Here is a 10378-nt window from a genome sequence, read left to right as displayed (position 1 = left end):
TGTTGGAAAAAGTTACTCGAGTCATCCAAGTCCAGGAGGTGCCAAGACATTATGATGGTGATTCCATCCTAGAGTTTCCACCAACATATGGCAAAATAGGAAATATGGATGGAATGGAGCAAAAATATGATGGTCACCTATGGACACGTCCAGTAACATCAAACATGTCTGTAAGTTATACCGTGCGTATTAGCTATTGTGTTGGTACTTTGGAGTGCCATAGGCTCAGCTGTCCTTTTTACTTGAACAATAAAAGGTATAACAAACAGGGTGATTCCTGGGGTACCTACGCCTGGTAGTCATGAGTTGGTGATGGTTTGTGCCTGTTTAATATTCGTGGGATTAATTTAATTATTAATTGGGCTTATATTTTCAGGTGATGAAGATTACGAGAATTGAATAATGTTGAGGAGAATGTTTCTTATGCGCATCATATTTATTTTTACAAGCGTAGCTTGTAACCTTAGTAGTTGATTTTTCCATTTTGATACATTGGAAAAAATACATTTATAATGTTGAATTTATTAAAGCCTAAAGGCTTTACCCTAGCCCCAATTTTTGGGACACTCTATTTTTGTTGTGGAAGAGTGTCGTGCTCTCTAAAAGCACACTTTGTATATTTTTGGGGGCTATGGCCTATTTTTGGTGGAAAGCTAATAAAAATACTCTTGTGTGTGGGGGAAGGCCACGCACAAGGGGGGGAAGATTGCACCCAGCATGTTTGTCTTGGAGCTAAGTATTATGTTTGCTATGCTTTTGTTCAATTTATTTTGATTTTTGTTGAAACCTGCAAAGCATGTGTTTTCATGGTTGAATTTATGTGTTGAATTTCTCAAGTGTTCCACAAGCTATCCTAGAGAACGATTCCGTTTTCACTTTCTATTCACAAAGGGGATTTAGAGGCAGGGAGAGATTTGTATCACGTGGCCGTGGTAATGGTTGTGGATGGCACGACAGGTCACCACAATAGAATTTTCAGCCTACATATGGTGCTAGAGGTGGTCGTGGATATACACCTCAGAGAGGCAGAGGTAATCCTCGTGGTAGAGGACGTTGGCAAGGCCAACAAACATCTATGCAAAATGTGGAATGCCATTATTGTGGGAAATTTGGTCATATGGCACGTGATTGTTTCCGCAAACAAAATGATTTGAGAGGGGGTAGAGCACAACATGGTGGACATTATGCACAACATGGTGGAAATTATGCAAGTGGTGGAAATTATGCATCAAGCAGTAATGATAGCAATGCAAATCACTTGTTTTCCATGAAACATGTTGTGGGATCTATGGTGAAAGTGATGACACTTGGTATATGGACTCTGGAGCATCAAACCATATGACTTGTCATGGCGAATGTTTTGAGCATATGAAGCCTATGGATGTGAAAGGCTATGTGGAGACAGGAGATGATACCCAACATGCTATCACGCATGTTGGAAGTGTACCATTGGTTATGCACAATGGTGAAACAAAGTCTATGGCAGATGTCTTGTATATGCCTTCTATTACAAAAAGTTTGGCCTCACTTGGTCAAATGGTGGAATAGGGTTTACAGGCTCGTTTCAAACGAGCATGGTTGCTTCGTTGAGGATTTCAAAAATGGATGTAGAGTCATTGTTGCTAAAGGCAAGAAAGAAGGCAGGTTATTTAAGTTGGATGCTGGGATTCCTGAGTTGAAATCAGCCATGTTCTCTAAAAGCCAAAATGTGGTACAGGACATTGACATGTGGCATAAAAGGATTGGACATGTGAACATACAAAGGTTAAAGAACATGCAGGCAAGAGGCATTGTTAGTGGGCTACCTAGATTCAAGTACGATGGGAATATACATGTTTGTGATGCCTGTCAGTTTGGAAAGCAGGCGAGGTTGCCGTTTCCTAAAGAAGGCAACATGAGTAGCAGGCCACTTGAAATAGTTCATAGCGATGTATGGGGTCCTACACAAAACCCATCCATTAAAGGCAGCTTGTATTATGTGACATTCATTGATGATTTTAGCAGAATGACTTGGATTTACTTTCTCAGAGAGAAAAGCGAAGTGTTGGGAAAGTTTATGGACTTCAAAGCTTTTGTAGAGAAGCAATATGGCTCTTGGATAAAATGTTTGAGGACAGATGGAGGTGGTGAATACACCTCACATGTTTTTGAGCATTTCTTGAGAAAGCATGGCATAAGAAGGCAGTTAACTTGCAGGTATACACCTCAACAAAATGGTGTTGCTAAGAGAAAGAATAGAGTCATTTGTGATGTGGCCAGGGCGATGCTCAATGAAAAGAGCATGCCAGACTATTATTGGGCAGAAGCGTGTGTGCCACTGCTGTGTATGTACTTAATAAGACACCCACAATAGCCATACATGGAAGTACACCAGAGATGCGACTTACAGGTTTTAGGCCAAACATTGGACACCTCAAAGTGTTTGGTTGCATAGCTTATGAACATGTGCCTGACAAGATAAGGAGGAAGTTGGATCCTAAGGCAGAAAAGTGTGTGTTTGTTGGATATGCACAGGATCGTAAGGCATATAAATGTTACAATCCACAAACTAGGCAAGTGGTTATCTCACAAGATGTGGTGTTTGATGAACTTGCTAGTTGGTACAAAGCAAAGGATGAGGGTGTCATTGATTCCCTTGATGTTGATGTGCATGTGAACTTGCCACAAGCAAGTTCTATTTCTATGTTTGGGCCAGCAGAGTCTGAGAGTAGCACTATACGTCCATGGTCAGGACCCTTGAGACATGAGAGTGTGAGCACTCGGAGTAGTGCTGTGGATAAAGGGAAAAACAAGGTTGAAGGGAATTGGCATTACAGGTTATGAGTCATCAAGTTCAGAGAGTTTGGATGAGGAACTTGGCATACCAGTTTTATGCACACCTGCTAGGATAGATATGTGCCTCCACATGCTAGAGTGACAGGTGTTCAGAGTGATCCGTATGCGTTGCGTAGATCCCAAAGGGTCAGGTATCTAGTTGACAGGTTGACTTATCATGATTTTGCTATGCATTACGCATATATGACCTCTTTGGTGAAGCATGTTGAACCTACATGCTATACAGAAGCTATTGGGAAGCATGTATGGGAGAAGGCAATGGATGTTGAGATGGACGCTTTGGTTCATAATGAAACATGGGATTTGGTTGCCTTACCACAAGGCCAAAATGTCATTGGTTGCAAATGGGTTTACAAAGTGAAATGCAAGTCAGATGGTTCCATTGAACGCCATAAATTGAGATTGGTAGCTAAGGGTTATGCACAAACCCAAGGCTTGGACTATGATGAAACATTTAGTCCAGTCGCAAAGATGGGAACAGTGAGAGCAGTCATTGCTATGGCTGCAGCAAATGGTTGGGAAATGCATTAAATGGATGTGAAAAATGCATTTCTAAATGGTGATCTACAAGAGAAAGTTTATATGGCACAGCCAGAAGGATATGTACACCCGAGGTATCCCACTCATGTATGCAGATTAAAGAAAGCATTATACGGTTTGAAGTAAGCACCTCGTGCTTGGAGTGATAAGATAAGCCGATATCTTATCTCCCTTGGATTTCAAGTTTCTTCAGCAGATTCTTCACTCTACGTGAAGAAAACAGATCATGGGATTGTCCTACTTGTCATCCATGTGGATGACTTGATTGTCACAGGAGATCATGCTACAGATGTTATGCAAGAAGGCATTGAGTGGGCAGTTTGACATGAAAGGCTTGGGTGAATTGAGATACTTTCTTGGGATTGAAGTGATCAAAGACCATGCACGTACATGGTTAGTGCAATGCCAATATGCATTGGATATGTTGGCAAAATATGGAATGACAGGGTGTAAGCCAATGAGTACACCTTTGGAGCAGAATGTAAAGCTGCGGGCTGATTTTGGTGAAGAGTTGGATGATCCATCTATGTATAGAAAGATGGTTGGTAGTCTTATTTACAGGACTATCACACGCCAGCCCGAATCTCAGTTATGCTATGGGGCTAGTAAGCCAATTCATGCAGAGCCCTAGAAAACTTCATTTGGATGCAATGAGATGCATTATCCGATATGTAAAGACCACTGCACATTATGGTCTTCTTTATGAGCATGGTAAAGGCTTGAATGTACATGGCTACACAGACGCAGATTGGGCAAGTAGCTCGTATGACAGGAGGTCTACTAGTGGTTATGCCTTTACATTTGGAAGTGCAGTGGTGAGTTGGAGTAGCAACAAGCAACCTACTGGTTTTTTATCTAGTACAGAGGCTGAATACAGGGGTACAGCCATTGCTACATGTGAAGGAGTATGGTTAAAGAGTCTCTTGTGGCTGATTTGGGTGAGCCTATTGATGGCAAGGTTGTCATTCATTATGACAACATGAGCAGCATACAATTGGCCAAGAATCCAGTTTTTCATACGCGGACCAAACACATAGAGGTCCACTATCACTTTGTCAGAGAGAAAGTGCTGGATGGTACAGTGGATTTGCAGTATGTGAAGACTGAAGAGCAGGTGGCCGCCGACAGCTTTACAAAGCCACTTAGCAGGGATAAGTTTGAGTACTTCTGTACTACGTTGGGAGTACGTGGGATGAGCTTGGGGGGGAGTGTTGAGAGCTTTGATAGCCCAAGATCATCTACATCTTCATCTATGGCAGTACATCATGAGCTTGAGAGGGGCTGTTGAGATTCAAGCTCGATGTCAGCTGCACCATGTGCTGGCATGTTAGGTTTTTTTTAAATTATTATAAAGAGAGTAATACTAAAGTATTGTTGCAAAGTGGTGATTACAACAAATGGCAAGTGCTTTACATAGATCTGTGTGCTCTTCTTGATGGAAGCCTTGAGGGCATGCTGGCAACTACTGAGACAAAGGTCATATGCACTACTTTTCCAAGGGCACACATGTAGTGAAGATAGATCATTGTGGGTGATCTTAATTGATTTTTGATTGGTTCTACTATGTGTTTATATATAGCCTCTAATGAGAGTTGCATGCTAGGTCCACCTTGGTCATGAGCAGAACCCGATTGAACTTGTCACCCAATTATGATAATATTAGACCACAAAGTAGAGCAATAGTTTTGGTGTAGCTTTCAAAACCATTTGCAATTGTTTTGACTACTTGGGAACATTATACTATGTAGTATGGTCTAGAACACCAGTAAAGATGGAAATGTCCCTACTATAAAAGTGATTTTTTTTTTGTTTTTTATTGAACATAATCGTGTTTAATAAAACATGTTCATACTATAAATACACAAAACACAACTTTCATTTACTTCTAACTTGATAGCCAAGTAAATCATGAGGTCACAACAAGCATGGCTATTAGTTTGCTAACTGTGTTGCAGATTGCTACTCTTTTTATTTTACATGAAATTCTATTGTCTCACAAAATCATGAGGCTATTAGTTTGCTATTGTACCAGATTGCTACTCTTTTTACTATACATGAAATTCTATTGTCTCACAATATGCATTCATCAATTCATATCCTTTATAATCATCAATGTCATCCCTTTAAACCATTCTCTTAACCATACTAGTGAAGTGTGGGCTAAACTACACAAAAAAGTCATGCACCAAGAATGTAAATATAATAATTTATAATATCTTTAAATGGCGTGAACATAAAATTTTAGGATATTTTTAAATTGACAAATTACATAAGAGAAATAAAAATTTGGATAGAGTCACGTATGAAAAAATAAACCTTTCATTAGAGTTGGATATGTAAGTTTGAGTAGTTTCTTAGTCTAATTCTTTTGATAGTACCAAAATGGTAGCTATGAAATGGAGAAAGCATAGCATCTAATAAGCTCAATATACCCCATAAGTACTCACTTGCTTTATTAATCGTGGCGACATTCGCATGTGTCCAAATGTGGAGAATTGTCCATAGTTTGGCCTTGAGGGGAGCTAGGAGGAAGGAGGGATGAATTTTGAAAATTAGTGATGACTTCGTTTAGCCAACTACCAATGTGGGTTGCATTGATGCCAAGGGGTTGATCTTTGTAGTGACTAAAGCAAGCACTTGCATCACTAGGATCTGGGCAAGGTGGTGTGGAAGGGTCCCTCCAATAGCCCTCATGGTGTAGCCCAAGCCAATTAGCTAGGATCCTATAGATGAATTGCCCATGTCCCGCCATCTCCAACCAACCCGCTGGGAACATCTCCATCACTCTCCCACCAGGTGGCATGAATATCATGTTGGTTAGTTGTGCCCCATGTGCAGTCACTAATATGTCTGTATAGCTCATGGCTTCTACCTATCAAAAGGAAAACAAGAGCGTTAGAGTCAATTGTGCTAAGGTATTGCAATCACACTTCCAAAACTAAGCTTGACCTAAACTTATACTTCAATGCAAGAACAATTTTAAGACGTTACAATTCATTAAAGGTGGCAATTTAGAAAATTGTATACATGGGTAAACATGAAATTCTCATGATATTTTAGAATTGTAGTTAAGTAATTTTGGGTTAAAAAATCATTTCATTTAGTACTTACAAAACAATGAAATCGTTACCATATATTACGGATTGATGGAGCTCAAAAAGGCGAACATACATGACTTTAGTGCTCTAAAAATCCAATTTCTAGCGTATTTTCTCCAAGGGATATAAAGTATACATTTAAATTATAATCTAGTCATTTGTCTAGTTTTTAACAACTTGAGTTTACTTTTGAACATCACCTTTTGAGAATAACTTTTTTTTCAAGCACTACATGAGTCTTTCAATATGAGAGAGAGAGAGAGAGAGAGAGAGAGAGAGAGAGAGAGAGAGAGAGAGAGAAATATTTTTTTTAATCATCGAGGAGAATGCTTAGCCTTTTTCATAATCAAAGAGATAGCAAGTTCAAGATAGGATAATGGAGAAGGTTCTTTTCATCATTAAAAAAATATCATGTTTAGAATGTGATGAAGAAAACCAGTATCACCTCCCCAAAAGAGATCTATGAATTTCTAAATTTGAAGATGAATTTTTTGGCTAAAGAAGAGGGGCAAATTTGTTGTTATAGCCTGCCAAAAGCCCGAGGCTTGTTATTCAAATTACTAGGAATAAAAGTTTGTGTGTGAGCTTGCTACACATATATCATCCTAAGCAAATCCTACCTATGCCCAGGCTATATTTTTATAGCAACTCACAAGTGTAATGAATGGGAACTCAAGTATTATGGTTGGGATATACGAAAGTTCCATCCGCAACATTATAAGCTCATGGTTATAGATGTGGTTGATGCATGCATGCATTATGCTAAAGAGGAATAAAATTAATGCATGCATCAACCACATCTATAGCCATGAGAGGAATAAAAATAATGCATGTGCATGCATTATTTTTATATACTAAAGAGGAACAATAATGCATGCATGGATTACATTAAAGAGGAATCAAAATAATGCATACATACATTATTTTTATATACTAAAGAGGAACAATAATGCATGAATGGATTATACTAAAGAGGAATTTAAAAAAATGCATGCATGCATTATACTAAAGAGGAATAAAAATAAGGTAAATTTCCAAGGCTAAGTTATTGTGCATATGTCATGAAAAACTCAATAAAATACAACGGAAGTAGCAGAAAGAAAAAAATATTCAATGCAACACCCAGAATTACTAAGTTAAAAATTTTACAAAGAGAAAAAAAATTAATGCAGCACCGAAATAAGTATATGTCGATGATATGAGGTGGGAATACTATCCAAGGCCCCATAGTGCCTTGGGGGTATGCTAGCCTGCGCCAAGAAATATGCATCTATATAGGGATAAGGTGCAAGGGAGTGGTGTAGCACAGACCCATGTTAGGCACTCGGCATCACGGAACCTCGCTCGCAATGCGGGAGGCCTACCCAGTGCATGACCAGTGCATGAGTGCTTCTATGTGTGCCTAACATAGGTCCATGCTACGCCGCTCCCTTGCACTGCATTCCCATATAGATGCATATTACCTCACAGAGCTGAATACCATGCGCGTGCGGGTGAGTGTGTCCACACGAGAAAGAGAGAGAGAGAGAGGGGGGGGGAGGGGGCACCTGTTGGCAAAAGGTGAGGTTGGAAACCTGCATGACAGACCAGCTACAGTTTAGCGCGGCTTCACACTGCTGCTTCACAACTTGCTTCCAAGCTCCTTCATCAACAAAGCCTCTACCGCCATGGCGCACCATTAAGGTGATGTTCACGTGCCGCCTGCCTTCCTCTTCATAATTACCATATTCACCAACCCCCACGTTGCAGCTCCTCCTCGCTTGGCATCGAGCCTCACTGTACATCCTCCTAAGCAAAGGCCTTTCCATCCCTCCGATTCCATGCCTGCTAACCACAGCCCTTTCAAAGCACACTGGCCGCTGTGCGTTCAGCTTAAGCACGCTAGTTGGTAATCCGGAAGCCTCCACCACCCGCCCAATCCAATTGCCCATCTCTTTCCTGTACTCCCCTTGATGAAATAACAGAAGATTAGATGCATATGCGCACCCATTACCTATTCTCCAATACACAAACTGCAGTAAATTGTACATTGCATGCCAGGGGTTGTTAAAATCCCAATACGTGTCCGAGATTAGTGTAACCCCGGGCACTAATGAAGCCCCGATTGGGAGCCCCTCCTTAAACGCAAAAGCATAGGCGTTTTGGGCTCCATCAGAGGTGTGGTTTCCTTTAAAGCAAAGCAAACGGTCTTGCGAGAGGAGAGGAGATGGAAATGAGAAAAGCTCAGGAGGGCCTTCCTCCAGGCCCCTTCCTTTGAAAACAGACATGAAATAATGGTAGACATGGTCATCTCGATCTCTGCTACTATCCATGGCTCTCAATGGGAGAAATTCCACACCCAAAGACAACTGCTTTCTGAAACTATGGCCTGCATTCTCCAACTCCATAACCTTATCCTTAACCTCTGATAATGATTCGAGGGCCTCTTTGCTTCTAATTGAGCTTGCTTCCAAGGCCTGCAAGCGCTGCATGATAGCATAACTCTCATTTTGGGTCGTTGCTAAAGCTTTTTGCAGCTCCTGCTGTGATCTCTCAAGCATTCGGAAGGATTCAAGTGTATAGCTTGTGTGGTTGAAGTGCTTGCTTAATGAAGAGAATTGCTGGGCCGGAAGCTCTTGGATTAACCTATTCACTTGATACAAGCCCACCAGCAAAGCCACTAGGACAGCCACTAGAATTACAAGGTTGGGAGAGCGAGAGAGGCTTGTGATTGCCACCATATTGCTCTCTAATTAGCATTAATGGTGCTCTTAAGAAGCTTACAGATTACACCATAATTGGCTAATTGAGATTAATGGGTTGCCACACCATAGCCATGAAGGCTCGCCAAAGGCATTGTTAAGACAATCCGTGGCACCACGTGAAGGAGAAGGTAGGTGTGGTGAAAGTAAAAGATGAACAAAATTTCTGTTGGCTATCACGGAATGCAATCAATGATATTCAAACGATTTTTTTTAATTTCTTAATTGTGATGTTGATTAAAGCTAACTTTTGGATCTCGTGTGTGTGTAACCGGCATTTAAATATTCCATTAACCTACCAACTACACACAAATACGTGTATGCCTACTTTATTTTTTGGATCTTGTGTTGTATCCAAAAAAAACTTTAATATTTTCTATTTACCCACTATGTATGTGCATGTTTAGATATATTATTCCTAACTTTTATGCTTATTTGTGTTTGTATACATAGCCTCATTTTTCAAGTTTCTAGTAATGACACGTTCATATGTAACATCACTCACTCCTACACTGAGGAAACTCTATATAATATTTGTTTTATTATTATCTACTTTGCATTTTTCATGCACTTTTATATCTTACAACAGCTAGCTTTATGGTCAAGGAGCTTCAGATAAAGCTTCGTTTACAAAAGTACAACATGAACGTGAGTGATGTGCCACACACTAGTAAACAACTGCCCACATACTATCCAACAAAATCAAATTTTGATGATTACATAATTTTCCTTTAATTTCTTCTTTCTTTCTTATCAATTATTTTAGATCTAGAAGAGATGAAGCATAGGATTCATACCCAAAGTTTCTCTACATAATGCTTTGTCTTTTTCAAGGTGATCATCATACTTCAATGCTTCTTTCACTTTTTTTCTCTTTGAGATTCTCCTTTCACATCTCCACAAGGTTTGCGTGAAATTTGGGAACAATACCCAAGAGAAATCACAAATATTCTAAGCCAATATATTGAATATATCATGAGGTTAGAGATTCAGCTCAAGTTTTGTATCTCATACTAAGAACTAGTATAAATCCATGCCAATGCCATGAAATCAATCCAAAAGTAAAAGAGGGTTGAACTAGCCTTATTCATATTGTTGCACATGACATAAACCCATGCCAATGCCATGAAATTAATCCAAATTAAAAGAGGGTTGAACTAGCCT

The 10378-nt window shown here is 39.8% G+C and overlaps 1 protein-coding gene across 1 annotated transcript; it reads right to left on the bottom strand.

Moving 5' to 3' along the window:
* Positions 1–5678: 5678 nt before the first annotated feature.
* Positions 5679–9333, bottom strand: LOC147634008 (uncharacterized). Its single transcript, XM_086804532.1, has 2 exons — positions 8021–9333; positions 5679–6247 (listed from the first exon to the last, which is right to left on the bottom strand). Exons 1-2 carry the CDS (start codon positions 9191–9193, stop codon positions 5831–5833), a joined length of 1590 nt encoding a protein of 529 aa, XP_086660658.1. The 5' UTR covers positions 9194–9333; the 3' UTR covers positions 5679–5830.
* Positions 9334–10378: the final 1045 nt, after the last annotated feature.

The sequence above is a fragment of the Cibotium barometz genome, chromosome 11, assembly GCF_041138505.1.
Source record: "Cibotium barometz isolate CiBa-2024 chromosome 11, ASM4113850v1, whole genome shotgun sequence".
Classification (NCBI taxonomy): domain Eukaryota; kingdom Viridiplantae; phylum Streptophyta; class Polypodiopsida; order Cyatheales; family Cibotiaceae; genus Cibotium; species Cibotium barometz.
The sequence above is the reverse complement of the archived record's forward strand: the minus strand, read 5'-3'. Positions and strand labels throughout refer to the sequence as shown.

Coding starts and splice junctions, on each gene's coding strand:
- LOC147634008 (XM_086804532.1), bottom strand. CDS start 9,193: ATGGTGGCAATCACAAGCCTCTCTCGCTCTCCCAACCTTGTAATTCTA. Junction 6,248..8,020: donor ACCTCACCTTTTGCCAACAG/GTGCCCCCTCCC, acceptor TCCTTTTGATAG/GTAGAAGCCATGAGCTATAC.